At 40.9% G+C, this 24,983-nt stretch overlaps 1 protein-coding gene across 17 annotated transcripts in view; it reads right to left on the bottom strand.

Moving 5' to 3' along the window:
• The window catches only part of MDH1B (malate dehydrogenase 1B), a 39,013-nt gene extending 14,252 nt beyond the window's left edge, over positions 1-24,761 (bottom strand). For 8 of the 17 annotated variants that reach the window (XM_050752228.1, XM_050752229.1, XM_050752231.1 and 5 more), the window contains exons 1-9: positions 24,707-24,761; positions 20,336-20,448; positions 16,654-16,830; positions 16,310-16,452; positions 14,416-14,912; positions 10,348-10,489; positions 8,488-8,651; positions 5,730-5,869; positions 5,068-5,119 (exon numbers count right to left, since the gene is read on the bottom strand). In XM_050752228.1, coding sequence (XP_050608185.1) covers positions 5,068-5,119; positions 5,730-5,869; positions 8,488-8,651; positions 10,348-10,489; positions 14,416-14,912; positions 16,310-16,452; positions 16,654-16,830; positions 20,336-20,448; positions 24,707-24,728 — 1,450 coding nt within the window. In that variant the 5' untranslated portion in view covers positions 24,729-24,761. The remainder of the gene's footprint in view (positions 1-5,067; positions 5,120-5,729; positions 5,870-8,487; positions 8,652-10,347; positions 10,490-14,415; positions 14,913-16,309; positions 16,453-16,653; positions 16,831-20,335; positions 20,449-24,706) is intronic. The other 9 variants (XR_007718378.1, XR_007718377.1, XM_050752241.1 and 6 more) reach the window with 3 other exon arrangements.
• Between the last annotated feature and the right edge of the window lie 222 nt (positions 24,762-24,983).

Here is a 24,983-nt window from a genome sequence, read left to right as displayed (position 1 = left end):
TGCATGAACATGAGAGAATGTACTTACACAAACCTAGATAGTATAGGCTACTATACACCTAGGCTACAAACCTGTACTGCATGTTACTGTACTGAATACTGTAGGCAATTGTAACCATAATAGTATTTGTGTATTTAAACATATCTAATACAGAAAAGGTATAGGAAAAGAAAACAGCATAAAAGATTAAAAAATGGTACAACTGTATAGGGCACTTACCATGAATGAAGCTTGTGGGACTGGAAGTCGCTCTGGGTGAGTCAGTGAGTGAGTGGTGAGTGAATGTGAAGGCCTAGGACATTATTGTAGACTACTGCAGACTGATAAATACCATGCACTTAGGCTACACTGAAATTTTTTTTTCTTTCTTTGATAATAACTTAACCTTAGCTTACTGTATTTTTAAGCTTTTATGTTTTTAAAAACCAACTCTTTTGTATTAGCACTCTGCTTAAAACACAAACACCTTGTACAACTATACAAAAATATTTTTTCTTTATATCCTTTTTCTTTAGATCCTTTATGTCCTTTTATAAGCTTTTTTCTATTTTTAAAAATTACTTTTTTCTTTTCAAATTTTTTTGTTAAAAACAAAGACACAAACACATACATTATTAGCCTAGGCCTACACAGCGTCAGGATCATTAGGAGGTCACTAGGCAGAAGGAATTGCTCAACTCCATTACATTATGAGACCATGCCACGGTTTGCCCCAGTTACTACCAGACTGAACAAAGGAGGACGAACATAGAAATGAAGACAAAGAAAAAGGATTTGTTTTAAAGAAAAAGAAAGGGTCAGGGGAAGAAGGGGGCTTCTTGCTTCTAGTGAGCAAAGGCAGCCCTGAGCGTCTACAGCCCTTCGTATTTATTGGGTAGAAAGAGGAGGGAGGAGCTAATGGTTGGTCAGCTGCTTGACTGATCACGGGTTCCCATTATTATAGCTAACAAGCTTCAGATGTGCCTAATCACAAGAAACACTGCACTTGGGGTGCGATAGCCCTCAGCATTCCTTCTGGGCGGCAGACGCAGTTCGTCAGTTTGCTAACATTCTGCATTTATGAGAACAGTTTGCTGTTTACTCATATAGCCTTCACTGAGTTGATCACGACCCTCACTCTTTTGGCCCGCAACAGGACCACTATGGTATCATGCCATCTGCCATTGACCAAAATGTCGTTATGCACACATGCCTGTATTTCAAACCTTCATGTCCTTCCTTAGAAGCCCAGCCTTTCCCTGAGTCTTTGGCCTTCAGGACCTGGTCCTGCTGCCTGTTTGGTTCCGCATTCCTCCATTCCACACACTGACTTGCATCTGCATCCATCACCTCCCCTTCCTCTGGCCTTAGCAGCAGAGACACTTTCAGTTTGCAGCTGACCCTGTGCTCTGGCACTTGAGTTCTACTTGAGCAGAGAACCCTTCTGCTCACTCCCCCTCTATCTTCACCCTCTCCTCTCTAATAGTAGTTAAACTTTAACATCCAACGATCCAGATATCCATCCATCTCTTTGTATTTTTGGATATGTATATCATGCACATGGAACAAAATCCAAGAGGCACAAGAGACCCTGAACTGCAGAAGTCTTCCCTCCCCCACCACTCAGGTCCTCCTCCAGGAGGTCATGATAGTTATCAGTTTCTTCTCATTACTATCAGTTGCTGACAACTCTGTGTCCCCATGTTCAGCCCAGAGCTCTCTCCTGGGCTCCAGAGATACGTGTCTGTTATCCACCAGAACTTTCACTTAGATGCCTCTTGAAAGTCTGCTCCTTCTCCTGTATTCATTACATTAATTGCATCTTCCCAGTCATTTTCCTGACTCAGAGCACATAGTAAGTGACAAGGACAGGAGAGGCAACCAGCTTGGGGACTCCAGCTGCCCCAGATTCTGCGCCCAGGACTGAGGAGATCAAGAGTTCTACACATTCAATTCATTTGTGGCCCACTGTTTGGGAAGTTCTGCCTCAGATAACACCATCACCATGTGTTGAGATGTTGAAAACATCAGGGGCATTCTTGACTCTCTTGAGCGCTCTCTTATCCTCAATCTCAGATTGGTCAAGTTCTGTCAATTGTATCTCTTGCAAATATAGCTCTTTCCCTACATCCCCACAGTCACTGCTTGCTTAAGGTCCTCATCATTTCTCTACCTGCAACAGAACTGGTCTTCCTGCTTCTTGTCTCTCCCCCTCCAATTCATTCTTCCCATTGCAGACAGTGATCATTTTAAGTTAGAAGCTGCTCCTGTCTCTCTTCTGCCTAAAGTCCTTCACTGGTTTTAACAAGGCCTCTACTTACCTACTGGCCTCCTGACATTCCTCAAACTCTATTTTCCAGATAAAGCAAATTGGCAGTTCTTCAAAAGTTCTTTCTTTCTTCTTTATCTTTGAATGCGTTGCTTTCTCTGAATTGAACAACTTTCCCATTTACCCCTACCATGCCCCCAACTGTTGGCCTTCCTTCCTCTCATAACTCGGTTTCGATGTTACCTCCTCCCAAAAGCCCTTCTATCAGGTCAGAGCCCTGATAGGGCCCTTCCCACTGCTGTCATGGTGCATAGCACATTCCTCTGGCCCACAGCACTGAGCATGCCAGCTCCAGAGTGACACTCTGGCCCCTAAGGCTAAGGTCCTTCCTTTCTACTTTAGTCTCATTTCTGCCCTCTCCATTCCACAAAATCAGTCTCATCAAAGTCACGAATGACCTTGGTCATACAACCATTGGGTATTTTTCAGGTCTCATTTTATCTAACACACCAGTAGCATCTGACAGTGTAGACCAGTCCTTGTTCTTGAAACACCCTCTGCCTTCAGGTCTTTTACATCATCAGATTTCAGGGGCTTATCCTGACTCTCTGACCACCCCTTTCTCATGGTCTTCTGTCAGTTAACCATGACAGGCTAAGTTCCTCCAGGCTTTCTTCTCTTACCTTCTCTCTAGACAATCTCCATCATACAGATAGCTTCATTTCTATTTATGAGTCAACAACTCCCCATTTGGCAACTGTAGTCCAGATCTTTCTGAGCTCCAAGAAGTATGCAGTTTTCCATGTGACATTTCCATTTTAGATATCACACAGGTATTTCAGAATCAAAATGTAAGAAATGAAACTCATGCTTTTTCTACTCTGGCACCATGCTTCTTCCTCTTCCATCCACAGGCATGCATGCATACACACACCTCCCACATTCTCATATTTTCTCTCTCTCTCGTTCTTTTACCATTTTCCCCTTATCAATAGTAAATCTGCCCAGTTGCTCAGTACCATTTTCCCCTTATCAATAGTAAATCTGCCCAGTTGCCAGTTGGGATTCACCAGAGCCAATCAGATTCATCAGCAAGTCTTGATAATTCTACCTCCTAAATATCTCTGAAATTTCTACTGCCTCTGGTCTTGGCTGTATGCACTATCCCCCAATACCAGTCTTGCTTTATTCCAGGATGTTTTTCAAACTAATCCCACATATGACCAGGTTCTCTCCATCTAGAAATCTTCTGTAGCTCTCACATCTCCTCATGGCTGTATCTCTCAGCTCCATCTCTTCTGGCTTTGGCCACATAAGCTTTTCCACAGTTTTTCCAAACAAGTTGATATATACTTTCCTGCTTCAGGTCCTTCCCTTCTATCCACAGGCATGAGCTCTGACAGCATGGCAGCCAGCAGTTACTCCTCCAATGCACTACAACTGCAGTCATCTATATAATGTGTGGCCAGCCCCTTGATGGACTGCAGGTTCCGAGAGGGCAAGATCAGGTCTATCTCATTCACCTCTGTATTTCTAGCTCCTAGCACTAGCTTATCATTGGTACTGCACACACATTAGCAGAAGGAAGGAATGTTGGGCTCCAAGACACTTGACTAAAGCCCTTTGCATAAATAAATTGCTTTATTTCTAGATGTATATAACCATACCTAAGATGAGATCATCTTTAAGGCAAAGAAAAGATGTCAGCCCTCCCTTATTTCTTATGAGTGGAGAAAATACCAATAAGAAATATAAGCTTATTGAAATTTGTTGGCTTTTAATAAAGTTATCTAAAAATAAATCTGGTGTTGTAGGTTGAATTGTGTTTCCAAAAAGATATGTTGAAGTTGGCCAGGCGTGGTGGCTCATGCCTGTAATCCCAGTACTTTGGGGGGCCGAGGTGGGTGGATCATGAGGTCAGGAGTTCAAGACCAGCCTGGCCAATATAGAGAAACCCCGTCTCTACTAAAAATACAAAAATTAGCCAGGCATGGTGGTGTGCACCTGTAGTTCCAGCTACTCAGGAGGCTAAGACAGGAGCATCGCTTGAACCCGGGAGGCATGAGTTGTGGTGAGCTGAGATGGCACCACTGCAGCCTGGGCAACAGAGTGAGACTCTGTCTCAAAAAAAAAAAAAAAAAAAAAAAAGATATGTTGACATCCTAATGCCTGGTACCTGTGAATGTGATCTTATGGGAAATAGAGTTTTGGCGGACATAATCAATTTAAGATGGGATCATACTGGTTTAGGGTGGGTCCTGAATGCAATGACTGGTATCCTTATAAAGAGAGAGAGAGAGATTTGGAAACATAGCCATATACAGAGGAAAGACAGACATGTGAAGAGAGAAGCAGAGGTTGGAGTGATGCAGCAACAAGCCAAGAATGCAAGCACTGCAACCCAAAGCTAGAAAAAGCAAGAAAGAATTCTTTCTGGAGCCTTCAGAGAGAGTGTGGCCCTGCCGATACCTCACATCAGGTCTTCTAGTCTCCCGAGCTGTGAACAAGTAAATTTCTGTTGTTTTTAAGCCATCCAATTTGTGGTAATTTGTTATGGTAGTCCTAGGAAATTAATAAATATGATACCTACAACATTTATAAGATCATAGTGTTCTTAAGTTGTGTTTTCTTTAACATTCTTATGAGATGTTTTATTTCAAAGGACACATTGAACTTAACAGTTTATTTTGTCATGAATTTAGTTTAGAAATGATAAAATACAAATGGGAGTTATTCATATTAACAGTGATTCAGTTATAATAATTATGTTAATACTCTTTTAATAGCAGTCCAATAAAACGTCACATCTAAGAGCCTACCTGATTGGTATGGCTGAAAATGTATCTTGTCTCCAAGTGCAACAAGTTTCTCCTGTTGAAAAATTTTATAATCACAGAATTAAATGACCACAATTCCTAACTTAATTATTCTTTTTTTTTTTTTTTTTAGATGGAGTTTTGCTCTTGTTGCCCAGGCTAGAGTGCAGTGGTGTAATCTTGGCTCACTGCAACCTCTGCCTTCTGGGTTCAAGTGATTCTCCTGCCTCAGCCTCCCAAGTAGCTGGGATTACAGGCCTGCACCACCATGCCCGCCTAATTTTTGTATTTTTAATAGAGACAAGGTTTCTCCATGTTGGTCAGGCTGGTCTCAAACTCCCGACCTCAGGTGATCCACCCACCTTGGCCTCCCAAAGTATTACAGGTATGAGCCACTGCATCTGGCAACTTAACTATTCTTTAATAGAAAAACACTTTGATTCTTCATTTTTAAATAACGAACAAATATTTCTAACATACCAGAAATTGTATAACCAAATGAGTAATGTTCTTTCACTGATGTTTTTCAAACTTTTATTATCTCATTACTTTTAGGAATTAAAAAAAATTTGAATCCATAGAAAAACCAATATATGCCTTGGCCTAGGAGAATCAGTTTAAGATCATTATCAAGGTCAGTCCCCTTGCATCTATTCTGACATTACCTGAATTAGATCACTTGTCATTCTGGTCATTATTTGTTCACTTATTTCAGTATCTTTGAGATCCGTAAGAACCACCCAAGTTCCATTCTCAAATTTCACAGGCATAGAAAAGACGATCCCTTTAGGAATACCAAACTGGCCTGCAGTGAGCAAACACAAAGCAGAGCAAACACAAAGCAAAGCAACACGGCAGAACTTAGAAACATGCACCTTTTCTGTTAAGCACTGTAGAAAAGGACAAACATAATACAGGATTTTTAATGATAATGATGGAATTAAATTTCTGGGAGTTCTTCTCCAAGGAGGACAGAAACACTCCCTCTAGAAGGTTTGACTAAGCAACTATCTAAGTTCTAACAATTCTGCCATCTGTATTTCTCTCTCATCCAGAGGCTAGTGCAGTCTTTCTCTTTTGAACCCTGTCTGTATTCTTTTTGTCTGTCTGCATGGCTTTTCTGTGGACCCCTATGCAGCCCATGAGCCTAAGTCATTTGTCCATCTGGCCTTCCACTCTTCTCGCCTGCTATGGCACTCACACAGCCAGAGTATGAGGAACTGGGAAGGGAAAGGAGGGGAGGCAGGAAATTTGGTTATTCCTTTGTAGCCTCCAGTTTGCCATATGTTTTGGTGTGTGTTTGCGTCATGTGGGATGATTTCCTTTACATGTTTCTACATCTTAAGCAGAAGCCATCCTTCATTTAATAACACATTTAATTTCTTTAAGATATACAGAAATACTTATATTTGGATGTGCTCTAAATAAAAAGATTGACCGTATGTATTACTAACTGAGCACCATTCAGACAAAACTGTCCCCGTTTCTGGTGCCTCAATCACATAAGAAAATTATTTCTGCCATTCTAAACAACAAAAATGTCACCAGGGCAAAAAACAAACAAACAAACAAAAACAAAAAAGCAACAACAACAACAAAAAACATTGAGGACATTCAAGAAACCGAGATCTAAAAGACTTTTCCTTAGAGGGCTTCCCAGGTCCTCAAGTAATGCTGTATTTTGTTTAATGTGTGAAGAGCTAGCCTTATGGGCATACAAGGTCTGAGGGTTTACCTGTTTGGTATGGTTTCACAGAGACAGACAATCATCTACCCCTCTCCCCCAAGTACTGCATTGTTTATTTCTGAATATAATTCCTACAGAGATTAATTAAACTTTCTTTCTACAAATAAAGGTAAGGTTTTAAATGCCTGTTTCCCTAAGGAGATAATTTGCTGATCTGAATTCACACTATGGCAATGTTCATGCACCTTAACTTCAGTTGAACAAGATTCACTGAGTGTCTGGATATAAAATACTTCTCCTGTGAAGAGGCAAAGAGGTGGCCCAGAAAAAGCCTTTGCCCTCAGAGTGCCACAATGAAGGGGACATATGCAACTAATCACACTATCAAAAATAGGCAGACTATAATATTCTCTGTGACGGGGGAACAAGATGCTATGTGGGGATACAGAGGAGAGACAGAGATTCATTCTGACATGAGGGATTTGGGGAGATTTCCTTAACCTGCACTGGTGTCACTGAAACAATAGGGAAGATCGTGGTTCTACTTATAACGTAAAGAATACAAGAGATGGAACCAATTGGGAAGGAAGACAGTACATACAGTTTGGTATATGTTGGATGGAAGTGACAACATGACATCCAGGTGACAATGTTTCAGAAGCTAGAGGCAGAGAGGCCCGAGTCTGCAGCTCTGGGAGTGGACAAGCTTGCTAAGGGAGAAAGTAGAACCCAAAGGGAAGAGATGCTTAAGATAGACCTTACAGATGACAGAACAGCAGCTATTCTCTTTCCTGTTGTGTAAAAATGGTAGAAGTCAGCCAGGTGTGGTGGCTCACGCCTGTGATCCCAGCACTTTGGGAAACCGAAGCAGGCAGATCACAAGGTCAGGAGATTGAGACCATTCTGGCCAACATGGTGAAACCCCGTCTCTACTAAAAATACAAAAATTAGCTGGGTATAGTGGCTTGCGCCTGTGGTCCCAGCTACCCAGGAGGCTGGGGCAGGAGAATCACTTGAACCCGGAAGGCGGGGGTTGCAGTGAGCTGAGATGGCGCCATTGCACTCCAGCTTGAGTGTCACAGCAAGACTCCATGTCAAGCAAACAAACAAAAATGTAGAAGTCTTCTGCATAGTTTTTAGCAGATTAAAACATTAGGGCTGTAAAAGTTTATATGCAGTATTTGTGGATGGAGAGCAACCTTTCCACATCCCCAGTGTTGCCTGGTACCCTGAGATCTGGGTCCTTAAGTGTCCCTCTCTATCCTGCCTTTGTGTCTGTGCTCCTATGGCTCCCTGTGCCCAGTGTTCTTTCCACACTTGTCTTCCAGGTCAACACTCCTCATACTTTAGGCTTACTGGAGTGTCGCCTTCTTTATGAAGCCTGTACTGGTTCCCCCTGCTTCCTGCCTAGAATAGAGCTTGCTTTCCCCTTATCTCATGCTAGGAAAACCTAACAACAGATTTTGTTTATGTATCTGGCTCTTGTTTATTCCACCGTAGGTTTCCTGAAGGCAGAGGCCACATCTTAACTCCTATGTGTATTTCCAATGCATTCATACAAAATATTGTTGACTTTCTGAATGAATAATTGAATGAATGAATTATTATGAAATTGTAAAAGTCCAGGCAGCTTATGGACCACGTTAAGAGCTAGATGGGTGGGGACACAGAATTAGGAGCACAAGGCATAGACATAGATTTTAAGATTTTACAAGACACGAAAAACCCAGATTTACCTTCACTCAATATTCCTAAAGATACAATCTCCCCAGGCGGTGAGCCATGATACCAGTATTTCAATGTAGTGGCTATACTGTGTGCAGCCAAAATGCCTCCAAATTGTCTTCCTGTGGCGGTCAAGTTTTTAAGAGTTGCCACAAATTCTCTTTTTATCCACTCACTGTAAGGAGAGAAAGAAACAATTTTACAATGGAGAGAGGAATTAAAGTGAAAAAGAGTATTCCCTGGCTCAATGGAACTAAGTATCAGAAACCTAATACACAGTCAAAATAGAAATATGACTTTATTTCTAGTGTCTTTCCTCAGGTGTCTTCAATCCCCATAAAAAAGTCAATTGAAAAATAGTGAAAGGTAGTAGAAAGGAGTCCCAAGATGTCAAACTAAAAATATGATACTATAAACATGGAACACAGAAATGTGGCTAAAAATGGCAAGAACCATTATTTTCATTACAAAGAATTGATCCTGTGTAGACACTACCTTGGAACCAGTAGTACCCTACACATTAAACAAAATAATTTCATAAAACATTGAATTACAGGGTGAGTATCCCTTAGCCTAAATGCTTGGGACCACAGTGTTTTAGATTTTGGAATATTTGCAAACACACAATGAAATATCATGGGAATGGAACTCAGGTCTAAACACAAAGTTCATTTATGTTTCACATATACCTTATACACATAGCCTGAAGGTAACTTTATACAACGTATTTAATAATTTTGTGCACAAAGCAAAGATTGTGTAAATTAAACCACCAGAAAGCAAAGGTGCCGAGTGTAGAATTTTCCACTAGTGGCATCATGTTGGTGCTCAAAAATTTTAGTTTTTGGTGCATTTCAGATCAGATTTCTGATTTTTGGATTGGGGTGCTCAAGCTGGATTCACATTGAGAATTAGGAAAACAATTATATTTTTATGATCTGAAGTCTAAACTCAGAGAATAGTCCAGCTGGTCAGTCTCTGCTAACCCTGCACGATACAGCTCTATGCAACACTGGTCCTGCCCAGGCAGCAAATGTAGAGGAATCATGCTTCAAAATAGCGAACTTCAGACACATCCTCCCTAGGCAGGGGTGAAGTTCCTATGGTCTGAGGAAGAAAAGGAAAGCAATGGGCAGTGGAAAGAAAATGCTACCACTGGGAAAGTGCTGCAAAGTTTAGAAAAAATGCTTCAGAGGTGCTCCTTCCTGCTTCTCCTCTGCCTCATCATAATTGCTAGGGCTTATCATGCAGACACAGCTCTAAGTCCTTTATTGGGAGTAATCCATTTCATCTTCCCCAAGACCCTATAGGGAGGGCCCTTATTATGTTACCATTTCCACTTTGCAGATGAAAACTGAGTCATAGAGAGGCTAAGCAGCTTCTCTAAAGTCACACGGCTACTAAGTGGCTAAGTAAGAATCGCAGCCTGGGTGGCTTGGTCCTGGGACCGTGTTCCTCACAACCTCTTGCTTCGGCCTCCTGCCACACAATGCCCAGCCTGGCCTGTGCCTGCTCATCATCTTAATTCCTTGCTTGAAAACATTTCAATTAATTTCAACCTGGATAGATAGCTCTGTCTTTACACTTAGTAAGATTCCCTTATACACGCTTGCTTTAGAGATAACCTTACTTGAATATATGAGCTACTGAAGGATCTGAAATAGAATAATTCGTAATTTCAAAATCAAATCAATTACCTAGTTGATATTCTGTGGAATTTTCTGTTTCTGTGGTAGACAGCATGAACAAATACGAGTGTGAACAATGCAAGTTATTTTTGTACAAAGATTTATAAGATGATTTAAAAGATTACAAACATTAAACATTTATTTTAACACTGTCAGTATGCTTCACTTAAAAATACACCATACCTGTCAAAAATCAAGTTTAAAAGAGGGCGTGAATAATGAAGAGGTCCCCAAATGGCACTCTCATATCTGTACACCCTTGTTTTTCTCAGATCAACGTAATTATTTCCACTGATATTACCCCAAATTATCACATCTTTAATGTCTGTGAAGAACGGAAAGTTAAAAAAAATGTATATTAATATAAAAATTACTTGAACCCTATTTTTTGTTTGTGTGCATGTTTGTTTTAGGATTTGTTCTTTTGTTATAAAATGAATCTAAGTTTATGATTCCTAAAATTGTGCAAAATGTGTGGATCACCTCCCTAATTATCATAGTTTGGCAGTACCTAATAATGTTCTGTGAATGGTATGGTGTATAATTAAATTAAAGAAATAATGAAATGTTCCCTGAAAGAAACTGCTACTGAAAATGATTTCACTGGTGTTTGTCCTGACTTTGCTTGCCACTGAGAGAGAGAGAGGTGGAGAGAGAGTGAGTGAGAGGTCAAGAGAGGTGAGGGAGAAAGGACTTTTTAATATGCTTTGATTTTTGACAAGGAGTTCTTGCTTCTAGACTAGAATAGAAATTAGGACAAATCACTTAACTCTGATGGGTTTCATCTCTGGCAAAATGAGGATATTGTAAGAGGACCCTGGGCAACATCTTAGTCAACAAATAGTTATGAATTCTATTCTATGTGTGAGGCACCTCTAAGGTACTAGGTTTAGAAGAAAACAAATCGGCTCAAATCCTTGCAACATTCTAGAGGTGGTGGAAATTGGATGAGAAAACAACTGTTATACAAAGTGATACATGCTAAGAAGTAAAATAAGACCACAGTGGTTAGAGAGAAATAGGCATTAGCATTCAATATGATTTTATCATTGTGAACTGTCTAGGAAGGTTGTATGAAAACTGCAAATAAATAATTTTATTTATTTACTTATTTAACTTATTTATTTGCCTAAAAACTTAATCACTTTTAAGTCCACACCACTTCTTACTGTGGAGATTAACTTCTTCCCTGTTCTCCTGTATAAGATTGCTTTTGTCTTCAACTAACAGAACATCCTACTGACTTGTCTTAACTAGAAGGACTACTTTTCTCAGGTAAGTCATGGTAGGCAGTGACATGTGCTGGTTCAGCAGCTCAGAGATGTGATTCTCTTGGCCTTCCCCTCATGGTCATAAAATGGCTGCAGCAGCTCCAACTATCACCCTCTCTCACACAGTTGTGTTCAGGTATCACCCTCACACAGTTGCGTTCAAGGGCAGGCAATAGGGAAAAGGATAGGGTAGAAGCTTCCTCTTTGGCCTTTTCTCTTTTCAAAAAGTGAAATATTCTTCCCAGGGGACCCCAAATAGACTATATCACTCAACCATTCCTAGTTGCAATGAAGCTAAGGGGTGACTGTTTGAGCCTCTATAGTAGAGAGAGGCTAGCAGGAGAAGAGGGTGGGAAACAGAGTTTGGGTAGCCCACCGCCACTGTCTACCTTCATCCTGGGAGAGTCCTGCCCCCATCAGAATGACTCATGCAGTAGGAATAGCTAGTTCTCCCTCCACCACCCAACTCTCAGAGAAGTTAGTGATGGCTCCCGGGTCCCTATGTAGGAGCTCATAGGATCCCACATAGGATTCCCCACATGGGGAAAATAATTCTTCGGCCAGGTAAGCATATGGTAGGCTTCCTTCCTACAGCCTAAAGAAGCCTTTTAATCTTGCTGGGTTTCATTTTTCTTACCAGTTTTGAGGACCTTGATAGCTCTAAACACCCTAAATTACGCTACAGAAAATGATAGTGGACATCTGCTTTCTTCCCTCTCAGCATGAATTCCCCCTCCTTCTTCTTCTTCTTCTTTTTTTTTTTTCATTAAGAGCATCCTGATTTTTCTTTAAATAACTACTACTTCTCCAATGTCAGTCCCTATCTATGTGTCGGGTGGGACTGTCCTCACGCCTTAGGTCCACCTATAGGCATTAGATGCAGATTCCACCCACCCCCCATCCACCCCTGGCCGTGATGGTTGATTTAGAGATGGGCAAGCGGTCCAAGTCTGGATGATAAGTTTGTACTCCTTTTTGCACAAACAACTAGGAAAGAAAACCCTCATTCTCCTGGGGTATGTAAACTACAAGCATGTGAGTCTGGGATGCCAATGACCACTCTGCCACCTTTTAGGGCTGAACTGCGAAGGAGACCAACACGGAGAGCACAGCAGAGTGATAGGCCAGCAGAGAGAGCACAGGTATGTCCTGGCACCACTGTTTGAGCTCCAACATCCAGCTATGTCTGAAATAAGAACTACCTCCTGTGCTTTTCAGTTATGTGGGGAAAAAAGTTCTCTATTTGACTTCAATCACCTTTTGTATTTTTTTGAGTCAAGGGCTTGCTCTGTTGCCCAGGCTCATTGCAGCCTCATGGCTTACTTGTAGCCTCAAACTCCTGGGCTCAAGTGATCCTCCCACTTCAGCCTCCCAAGTAGCTGGAATTACAGGTGTAAGCCATGGTACCTGAAGACTTCAGTCACTTCGAGTTGACTTTTTTGGCAACAGAAGGAGTCCTGACGAGCCAATACATACGGTCTGATAAATAGTGCGATTTATGAACTGAACTTAGGGGTTATCATGAATCTTGCTTTTCTGAAAAGGTTTGCCACCCTCTTGGAATCTCAAATAATCCCTGAATAATTTCCTTGGTGGCTTTTCTCTTTCATGATGTTTTGCTGAACTTTGGTCATTGCTGGCTGTCTCCTTGCTGCCTCACTGACAATTCTACTTGGACTACTGTCCCTCTAATGCCTTTTTCCTTTTACCAACTTTCCTCCATTTTTCTTTTTTCTGCTTCTCACATGCTTATTGGATTTGAGTAGAGTGGAGCTTAGAGTCATGGCAGCAGCAGACCCACAAGACAGCAGCTTTCTGGCTGAAAGCCCCTAACCCCCGGAACCCCCTAACCCACACATACACCTTGTTTTAGATTCTTCTTGATACTTTTCAGTAGTGTATCATAGACTTTCTGTGATAAGTCACTGTCTACACATGTAATTATAAGGTTGATGACAGAGATAATATAGAAAAAAGTTTTCGTTTCCTTTTGAATAATTTTAGCATCAATTTGGTTGAGTGTTTTAGTGATTGTGGGGATAAAATACTAAAGATATGTATGCAAGAATACCAGAAATTATTATTTACAGAGTTTCATTGATACAAAAAAGAAAATACAGCTCTGGCTATAATGTTAGGGGTTCACTGAAGCCTTTTTTGTCCTGACTGGGAACATTCTAGGCTCACATTTCATTGTCTTTCCAATTTTGCTTGAGAGAATGCCTAGCATCTCCTTCCCTTCTCAATGGACACTGTTGTACCTGCTCCATCTAAGGGCAAAAGTAGCTAAAATATGTCCAAAATTATCTCCCTTTTCAAATGCAACGATCAATTTTCTGATTTAGTCTCATCTTCTCATCTTCAGATGATTCTGATATTTACCAGTTCAAAGATTAATAGGAGCAGAAACTGATCAGATATCGTAATCCTATTAATAAGCTTAACATCCTTGGAAATGTTTATTATGTGCCATACACTCTTCTAAGCACTTTAGGAATACATCTCACCGAATCCTCACATCAATTCTAGGAGATAGGCACTGTTAATGTCCTCATTTTACTGATGAGGAAACCGACACACCGAAAAGACTAAATGACGGCTCAAGGTCATACGGGTGGGAAGTGGGGCAGAGCCACTTACACATAGCTTTGATTTTCTTTTAAACACTGGTTACCTTAATTGACTATTATTATGGGAAAAAATGGAATACGATGTGTCAAATTATCACCTGCATAATATAAATTGTATTGTATTAAACATTTATTGATTTTTATAATGATGGAAAAAGCCAGTAAAAAACCAAAAAAACAAAAAAACAACATTTGCACAGTAGTCAAATCACGCAATAACTTCTTTATGCCTGTTTTATACTTCCTATTCCAGATACTCAGAATGTTCCTAGAGGGGACAGTGTTCTTCCTAGCTGCTTTGAAATGTTGCTTCAAAATAAAAACAAAAACATAAAGAGACGTTCACTCACACGAAGGAGTTGTCTTCAGTTTTCTGGCCAGTATGGCTTTCGCTTCACCTTCCACCCCCAGTGCCACGGCAATAATGTTGTGTGCGATGCGTGGGGCATATCTCATGAGTAAAACTGTCTTCAGGTTCACAAAGGTTTTCCCTCCCACGATGACTCTGACGGACTCATGAGCATTTTTCTCTATCAGGTACCCGTAGAGCCTGCACAGAGGCACCCTGCTTCGGAGGCAGTCCTCCAGAGTGAACACCTCCTTGTCGGTGCTATCGTCCAGCACCACAATGACGTGGGCCTGGCAGAAGGCCTCCTCCACCTTCGTGCAGATGGAGACACTGCGCAGGACGGGTGATGCCAGGTCCTGGGTCTCCATCACAAGGCTTTTGAGATATTCTTCTGCCTGCTTGTTGTCAAATAGAGTTATGCTAATTTCTGTATGCATCCCAAACACTTCGCCACTCGTCAATATGGGAATTAGGTTGTAGCAGGCAGGAGCAGAGGCACTGATAAAAATGCAAAGCTGGACTGTGAATAGTTACATCCTTTGTCCCTTTTAAGCCTTTATTCTTAATAGATATTTCTGCATGTGCATCAATAGGGTGGTTTAATATTTAAATAAGCATACACACAGCTGCATTGACATTTTAAGGCTAGAAGCCAAAAGTAGTAGAACAAAAACTTCTCACTACCAATCCCTTGCTCTGACCATCTGAAATCAGTCCCCAAATAATAAATACATCTGTTCATTAGTTTTTTCAAAGAAAACAGAGTTCCCCCTATACAGAAATCAAAAGAAAAAAACTGTATTATATTGCTGTAATTACATGTTTATATTTCCTCCTAAAAAGATAACGATAAAAGTTTCAGTTAGCCATAGCTCTTTTTAAAAAAATACAACCTCATCTACACAATAATGACATTTTTTTTTTTTTTTTTTTTGGAAAGGGCCACCTTTTCCAAATTCTTACACAGAAAAATCCTTACAAAGATGGCCGGGATCAACACAGGCTATGTAAGGTGTATCTGTAGCCACAATTCTGCAGTTGTCTACAGCTGTGACTATCAACTGTGAACTGTAATGTCCACCACGGGAAGTTCAGAAACGTATCTGGGCATTTCTGGTATTCACAGTGGGTTTCGGGAGGTGTACAACAGGGGTTTCAACAGTATCTGTACCGATTTAATCCTTTGAAACATCTAAAGAAGATGTGATAGTTATTAAATCTGGGTGATAGGATCATGGATGTTTATTACATCATTCTCAATTCCTTTCTGTATTTAAAATATTTCATAATAACAATTTTAAAGATGAGTGTATATATTAGGATACATACGTACGTATGAGCAGGAAAGTGCAAAAGACAAACTGAGGGGTGAGGAAAGGAGAGGGGGTGGGAGACAGAGAGCAAGAGAGACAGAGTGACAGTGCAGAGAAAGAAAGAGAGTGTGACAACAAGGACTGCATGTACCCAGACTGGGAGCAAAGAGGAGCACACATGAGAAGGAGAAAAGCAAAAGGGAGCAAGGTGAGGGGAGTGGGGTTACAGAGAGGGAGTGGGTGCATAGAGAAAAGCCAAACAAAGCTCTAGCAAGTGGGAAAGAGGGAGAGAGCAACAGTCAGAAAGGGTGAGCTTCTGCAAAGCAGCCATGCTATAGAGTTGTTTTTAGACCAAGTATATGCGTGTGTGTGTGTCTGTAAAACCTAAAACTCATTTATGAGTTATATGGAGAATACAAACACACACACACATACACACACACAGAGGCATATGTATATGTGTATACATATAAGTATACATACACATTCAGCTATTCTTCCATCATGAAATTAATCCCACCTCATTGTCCTTTCTAAATATAGAAAGTCAATCTCGTGAATCCTGGGATTTGACTGTCCTACCTAGTGATCCAGACCTGCAAGGGGTTGATGCAAGTTTTCAGGCCTTCTTCCTCCTGCTCTTTTTGTATATGTGCCCCCAGGTTCTCTTGAGCAATTACCATCATCAACTCAGTCGTCATGCTAGAGGTGACATCATAGTAAAGCTAAATATTGGGAGAGAAAAAGTCAACATGAGAGAATAGATAACTAGTTGAAATTGGCTATAATGGAAAGTTTTTGTTTAAAGTCAAAATACAATAAAAAGAGACATGAGAGAATGTCTCAGAAAGCAAGATAATTGAAAAATAAAATAATGTAAGAGAATTATCATTGTTAGAACAGATAAGTCAAGTTAACTTATATACCTGGGCATGCTCCAGGAACTCATTATATCCTCCCAAAAGCAAACCCTTTCCTCCACGATCCAACAGCTCTCTCCATATGATAGGGGAATTCTTGTGACTCCACTTATTCTTTTCACACACATCTTTTAGCCAATCCTGTTGAATGATATTCCAAGTGAAGTCATATATTAACTCTGCCTGGGAATTCAATTTAATACTTTAGAATTCAAACATTAAAATACCAGGTTGTTTTTAATGTCACTACATATATATATATATATATAAAAATATAATTTAGATATCTTTAAAGACTAAAATGTAAATATAGAAAATAGTGATGATGTTAATAGCAGATTAATTAGATAAGAAAGCATATTCTTCAAATTAATTGACTAAATAAAGGTACTGAAAGTTGCTCTTTTTGCTGAGGAGATCTGGAATGCAAGTGTTTAGCTTAAAGAGAGGTTACATGTTCCAACTCAACTGATTTTTTTAAAAATTCAACTAGTTTTGCCCTTATTCTTCTACACATGCAATATTTCCAGTCTTAGGGGCATATAACATTTGATACTGTTTTTCAAATCTGTGAGTGTGGTTTATGTAGTTCAGACTAAATTAACAAGCTAAAAGTTATTTGGATATTTCCGATAATATTTATCAGAAAAAGTTTAAATTATCATTATCTGGTTTGTATAGGCTAGGCCTTCCAATGACAAGATCTGAGTAGAGTCAAACAGCAACATTTTTATCAGCTAAGTACATGGCAGCAGTCTTAAAAACCATGTCATTGGAGGCATGGGTAATGAGGCCACCTTACCAATAAAATCCTGGAAACTAATTTCCTTGCTGATATTGAAGATATGCCTGCCTTTATCTCACTTAAAGCAAACAGTGCTGCTATGAGGATTCCAGCATGGCCCCTCTAGCCACAGCATAGCCAGACCAATGAAGTACTGGGCCTATGAAGGAAAGAAACATTACCCCAAAAAACCTTCCGCACCCTGCAGAGCATGTTAATGTCCCAGCAGGAGCTGCGAGTGTGTGTAAAGGACTGGACCCTTACAGTGCTGAATCAAGAGTGGAACATGAAGTTAGACAAGGGAGAATTCATTAGTATGAATCACTTTTCTGCAGTTCAAGAGTGTATACCCTGGCAAGGACCTCAGAAGACAGGAACAACATGTTGCCAGACTGGCTCTTAGAAACTTGGAGAAGGTAATTAAATAAAATAGAAATGCCAGACTTCATGGAAGACAGTAGAAGAATGGATCAAAAGACTAGTGATGCCGGGTGCAGTGGCTCACGCCTGTAATCCCAGCACTTTGGGAGGCTGAGGCAGAGGGAACATCTGAGGTCAGGAGTTCGAGACAAGCCTGGTCAACATGGTGAAACTCCATCTCTACTAAAAATATAAAAATTAGCTGGGCGTGGTGGTGGGTGCCTGTAATCCCAGCTACTCAGGAGGCTGAGGCAGGAGAATTGCTTGAATCTGGGAGGCGGAGGTTGCAGAGAGCTGAGATTGCACCACTGCACTCTAGCCTGGGTGACAAGAGTGAAACTCCGTCTCAAAAAAAGTAAATTAATTAAAAAAAAAAAAAAGACTAGTGAACATGGTATTATGGAAGGCTAGAAAGCCCACCATTCAACTATGTTCTCTGGAAGGGACTGCAGGATACAACATGCACCTAAGTGATAAGGAATGCACTGGTAAGAGGGGTCCCAGTGTCACTGAGAAGCCCAGTGTGGCTGTCCGTTCTAAGCCAAGGCTGTTTTTTTTTTAAACTTCTATTTTAAGTTCAGGGGTACAAGTGCAGGTTTGTTACATAGGTAAATTTGTGTCATGGGGTTTGTTGTACAAATTATTTCATCACCCAGGTATTCAGCCTAGTGCCGATTAGTTATTTTTCCTGATCCTCTCCCTCCTCCCACTCTCTACCTTCCGATTGGCCTTAGTGTGTGTTTTTTCTCTCCCTGTGTCCAGATGTTCTCCTCATTTAACCCCCACTTATAAGTGAGAATATGTGGTATTTGGTTTTCTGTTCCTGTATTACTTTGCTAAGGATAATGATAATGACCATCCATGTCCCCGCAAAGGACATGATCTCATTCCTTTTTATGGCTGTGTAGTATTTCATGATGTATATGTACCACATTTTCTTTCTCCAGTCTATCATTGATAGGCATTGAGGTTGATTGCATGTCTTTGCTATTGTGAATAGTGTTGCAATGAACATATGTCTGCATGTGTCTTTATAAAAGAATGATTTATATTCTGGGGGGTATATACACAGTAATGGGATTTCTGGGTTGATTGTTATTTCTATCTTTCTATGCTTCCACCAATAGTGTATAAGTGTTCCTTTTTCTCCACAACTTCACCAGCATCTGTTATTTTTTGACTTTTAAATAACAGTCATTCTGACTGGTATGAGATGGAATCTCATTGTGGTTTTGATTTGCATTCCTCTAATAACCTGTAATGTTGAGCATTTTTTCATATGATTGTGGCCAAAGCTGTTAAAGGACATGCTGCTACACACCTGAACTCCCTGGCAATTGAGATGATAAAATCCTGAAATAATAGAGGCCAGTGGGCAGTGCCAACCAGAGAACATTTATTGTGACAGAAGCACTAAACAACCCAGCAGACGAGATAACTTAGCTGAAGACCAGACCAGCAGAGAGTGAGGGAAATCTACAATGGATGGTAGAGAAGAGAGGGAGAGAAAAGAGGTGATGACTGTCGGTTTGTCCCTGAAATTATGAGCAGTGGAGACTATAGTTCATTTGACTAACCTTTCTCTTGTAAAGTTTCCCCAGGGAAAGATGGCAACCAGAATCCAAGGAGCTGTTCCAAGACGGTGTGAACTGATTATAGGGAGCATGTGGCTCCAAAAGGCACAACAGGTAGACTGTAGCCAGTGCTGTCATGTACACTCCAGGTTCCCCCTTCACAAATGAGGCACTCACTCTCTCAGGCACCCGGCGTATTAGAGGCTGGTAACTTAAAGTCTGACTCCATTCTCTCTCTAGGAATTGACTTCAGCCAAAGAAAATTGCCTTGCCTAAGGTTAGGTTCCTTCTCAGGGGCAGCTGATATCCAATGGCTGGTTGAGGAGGGAGCACAAAACTCAACTACCTTGCCTCAGTTTGGAATACCTCTGAAAGGCCATAAAGAGTTCACTGTGGGATCCGCTGAGCCCTCTGTTGCAGCTATGTCGAAGTTCAACTTGTTCCTTTACCCAATCCTGCCGCCCTCATTCCGTTTCAGGACGCTGTTCCCAAGACCACTTCCCAGTAAAGACCCTTCACCAAAATCTACATCTCAAAGTCTGTTTCTGGGGAAACAGAGTCCCAAAGAAGGGTATCCCAAAGAAGGGTATCCCAAAGAAGTAATTGGAAATCAATACCAGGGAGAATGAAAAGTTAGCAAGTGCAGTGTAAGCTACCTGGATTCTTCAGGGGGTGCGGCCAAACTCATCCACTTATTGATTAGAGTCTCATTTGTACTACTAGGTATTAGGGAAAAACATAAACATTATTTTGAGACCGGTAAGTAGGGACTTGTTTTACTAGTATTCAAATATCACTTGTACATGAACAGTCATTACTAGAAGCCAATCTAATACACTAGCTAATATTTAATCAAATTGAAACACATTTTGTGCACGAGTGAGTTCAACAAACTATAAAGGCTTCTTACCTCCCAAACCTCAGGACGTTGTGTGATTTTATGTATCCGAAAATCAGGAAGATTCTTTTGTAAATAGTCTGCCAGAAGTTCTGTTTTAGCATAATATGGACAATCTGCTCTACCTAAAAGAGTTCAAATTAGCAATGTTCTCTTTCATCATGCATAAATTATTATGTAGTTCTAAGTATTTGCTATGTAATTACAGAATTAGTCATAGTTATGATATAATTTAGTAACATAAAGTTGTAGTATAAACTGAAACTGCTATGACATAAACTTCTGATGTTTATTAGATTAATACAAATAAAATAAACTTCATAGGAGGTCAGAATCTTAAGTAATAAAATGTGGAAAGAAAAAAAAACCCTACTGAATATTTATTCTCTTCTAGTAATATGCTGGACCTCACTTCCTCTAGGAGGCTGCTAACTACTACTAATTCAGCGTGAATTAGTGCTGATAATGAACTACTCACTAATGGCCACCAAAAGGTAATGTTTGAAGTAAGGAGTGGTGGTAAAATCACTTTTGGATTTGATGCGTGTCAGGAAGTTGTGGGGATGGGAAAGATGAATCTGGGATAACTTCTATTTTCTGGCTTGGGCAGATGATACTGACCTTAACTAGAGAGAAATCATGAATGAGAAATTTAACTTTAGTCAAGTGCAGTTGGAGGTATTTGTAGTATGTCTAAGTGGATATGATCAGCAAGTAGCTACATATATATATATATATATGTAGGTGCAGGTGCCATGTAAGGGTTTCAGACACACAGTTTGTAGCCATCAACACCCAGGAAGTTAAAGCCACTACACCAGATGGAATTGGGCATCTGATAGAGCAGGAGGGATGGGGCAAAATGCAGAGCCCTCTCTGTAGCATTCTTCCTCAGTAACTCCTAGTCACCAGTTCCTTGGCCTCATGGAAACTCCTAAGTTATCAACCTGTCTGAAGTGACACCTGTCTATCAGCCGCCCTGTGCAGTTCAAATCTATGGTTCATTTCTTCAAACCACTTTCTGGTTGATGTCTTAAATTATCTCTCCCCACTATCCTTTTGGGAAATGAGCCTGATAAAAGCCCCTCATCTTGGATGAACTCAATTACTTGCCTTTTCTGTAGCTGGGTCCTACCTGCTAGGCACCACTACAGAAACATGGTAGAACCAAGCACAGGGCACCTTTAAAATTCATCGTCATCAGCTTTAATTGGCCATCAACCCTGTGTGGAGATCCCTTTGTTTCCCTTATCAGCATTCTCTTCTGTTCTCTACAATTACTATTCCAAACTTTTTCCTCTTCCTGCAAATCTTTTCCTTCTCCCCAACATTCTTCTGTATTATCAGAACACAACAAACAACTTTGCTTTCTACTTTACAAAACCCAATCCAAACAAAACAAAACGGCATTAGTTTGGAAAACCTCCAACCTCCTCCATCACATCTACATGCCTGTCTGCTTTTGGACTCATCCTTTCCTCCTTTCTTCATTTCAATGGAAGAGGAGTTCCATCTCCTGTCTAATCTAATCCCACCACTTATGCTCTGAATCCCACCCTCATCTGCCTTCTCAGGAGCCTTGCTTAATTATCCTCTCTTTCTAGAGTCTTGTATCTGTTTCCAATAGTCCCTTTCTGTCATATTTAAATATACTCATTATGTTCCTCCTGTCCTAAGAGACAAAAAACTCATCTCCCCCTCTAGCTATTGCCTTTCATATGTCCTTTTTGATCAAACTATCTTGAAAGAGTTCTCTATACTTGCCATCCTCAGTTCTTCACTTCCATTTATTTCTCATCCACTGCAATGTAGCACACCCCACAATTCTCTTGAAGGTCACCAAGGACTTCCATGCCACTAAATCCAACAGATACTTTCTGATCCTTTTCTTGTTAACCCTTGGCAGCATCTGCCACTACTGCCCCCTTCCAACCTTTTGAAACACCTGCTATGGTGGGGGCATTCTTCAGGTTCTCCTACTTCTCTGGTTACTCCTTTCTATCCTTTGTAGTTTTCCATTCCTTTATCAACCCATTAAAAGGTATCATTCTGAGAAGCATCTTATCTTTATGTCTTATATATTCTTTTTGGCCAATCTGCTTCATTCCCTTGGCTTCAAGTAGCAATCTATATTTCCAGCTCAGATCTATCTCCTTATCTAGATGCCTACACCCTCCTGTATTTTCCCATCTCCTTCAAAATGTCTCATACACACTCAGATGGTCTATGATGTATTTTTTCACCATTCCCGTACTAAATTTACTTAGTCGCTTATATTTTTTATGTTCATTTCCCTAATTATCTAAGAGTAGTAAGAGTATCTAGAGTATTAAGCCTACTCTTCCACTTTTTTGTTTTTTTCAGTGACTCCTAATCTCTGCAGTTATTCAAACATCTGCTTGGGAACAATGTTTAACTCATTTTTCTCCCTTATCTGCTCTCCTCCACTCAATCAGACATCCAGTTCTATAGATTCTGCCTCCCTAATATCTCTCCAATCCATTCACTTCTCTCCATCTCCATTGTTTGCCACTCTAGGTGAGGTCACCATCAACTCCCTCCTGGACTATAGCACTATTCTCCTAACTGGTCTCTTGGCATCCAGTCTTTTTCCCCCACACTACAGTCATAACATTCAGATAAAATTCAAATTTGATTAGGACCTCCTCCCCTTCCAAAAACATTTCATGTACTCTGAATAAAGTCTAAACTACTGAATGTGACTCAAAAGAATCTACATTATCTAACTCTAGCCTCACCTTATGACATTCTCTTCCTTGTACTATTTGCTTCAGTCCTAATAAACTTATTTCAATTTTATGCTTATTTTATATTCTCAATTATCACCAAACCAGTTCTCCTTGCTGTAACCCCACTCCCAGTTACCCATGCCTAAATTGCTCCCCTCCTTTCTACCTCTTCTCTGTTAGGTAATTCATTATCATCTTTCAGGTATCTGCTTAAAATCTCTCCCTCTGGGAAGCCCTTACCTGATTAAGTAAGGTCCCCTGCTATCGTTCCTATAGAACCCTGCCCTGCCAATGTCATACATGCAACATTCTCTGTAAGTGTGTTTTCCACTGACTTCCCACCATACGGTTAGTCAGTGTTCAAAAACATTCTTCTGGGCCAGGTGCGGTGGCGTGTGCCTGTAATCTTGGCACTTTGGGAGGTCAAGGCGGGCAAATCGCTTGAGTGTAGGAGTTCAAGACCAGCGTGGGCAACATGACAAAATGTCTACAAAAATACAAAAATTAGCTGGGCATGCTGGTGCATGCCTGTAGTCCCAGCTACTTGGGAGGCTGAGGTGTGAGGATCACTTGAGCCCAGGAGGTCAAAGCTGCAGTGAGCCATGATTGTGCCATTGCAGTCCAGCCTGGGTGACAAAGTGAGACCCTGTATCAAAAAACAAAAAAACAAAACAAAACAAAACAAAAAAACAAAAAAAAAAAACTTCTGCGGATGGTAGATGTCAATTGTGTTCAATGTATCAAAGAGATCAAATAAGTCAAAGACCAAACAGCTTCTATAAAACTCAGTGGTGACTTTGGTGACAGAGTTTCTGCCAGGAAGCAGAAGTAGAAGCCTTCTTCCAAGATTGACTGGAAGGCATAACTGGAGATGGAAGAGCACTCTACTCTTTTAAGAAACTTTAGGAGGAGAGGAGGCAGGTACCACGGATTGCTGTAATAAAAGCCTTCTCAGTTGAGTCCTTGCTGTCAACCAGCACTTTCAATCATTCTCTCCATTGCTGCCAAGACAGGCTTCCTAAAATGCAAACTCATTAAGACTACTCTCCTGCTTAAAATTTTTCTATAATTCCTCATTGCTTTCAGGATATAGTTCAAACACCTTTGCTTGATGTACACGAAATGCAAGGACCTGGCTCCCGCTCCTGTTGTAGCCCCTGGTCCTGTCACGCTCCACATATCCAGATCTTCTGCTAGGCCAGGAGGCTTCCAGCCTCTCTGCTTTTATCTGGAATAGCCTCCTCAGCTCACACCTTCACAACTCAGCTCCTACGTTCCCCAGCCAGTTCCTTGTGTCCACCTCTCCCTCATCCCCCAAACCCAGATTAGGAGTCTACTCTCCCAGAGGCCTATGCAGGTCTCCTTCATTGCATTAATCACACCGTATCAAAAGTACATGTTCTGTGCCCCATGAGATTGAAAGCCCCTCGAAGGCAGGGATATGTTTCCCTGCATTGCATCCCCAGTGTCCCACAGTGCTTGGCGCACCGTGACGGGCCAGTAAATAACTTTGAATAAATCCACAGCAACGCATGGAGCTGTATGTATAGAGGCTGCCACGCCAAGTGGCCATGGGAGGTGAGCTGTTGTCGGCGTTTTGAGCAATCTGCGGGCGGACGCGGGGATTACTCACCCGCAATGACGAATTTGGCCATGGTCGAGAGAGACTCGGAGGCAGGGACCGCGGCTTCGCGGTTTCCTGGCAACCACGCAGCCAAAGGCAAGGCGCAGGCGCACTACGAAGTCTGGAGCCCAGCAGAAGTTAGGTGTTTATAAAGTTAGGACTTGAATGAGTTACCTTGCGATACACGATCAAACATCGCCCTTATAAGCTCTGTGGTATCGCCGATCCCCCTAGTCATTCTCTTCTGTAAGCTTTCTTCTAAGTATGTCCTTCAGCTACAGCCGCG

Source organism: Macaca thibetana, chromosome 12 (genome assembly GCF_024542745.1).
Source record: "Macaca thibetana thibetana isolate TM-01 chromosome 12, ASM2454274v1, whole genome shotgun sequence".
Taxonomy (NCBI): Eukaryota; Metazoa; Chordata; class Mammalia; order Primates; family Cercopithecidae; genus Macaca; species Macaca thibetana.
The sequence above is the reverse complement of the archived record's forward strand: the minus strand, read 5'-3'. Positions and strand labels throughout refer to the sequence as shown.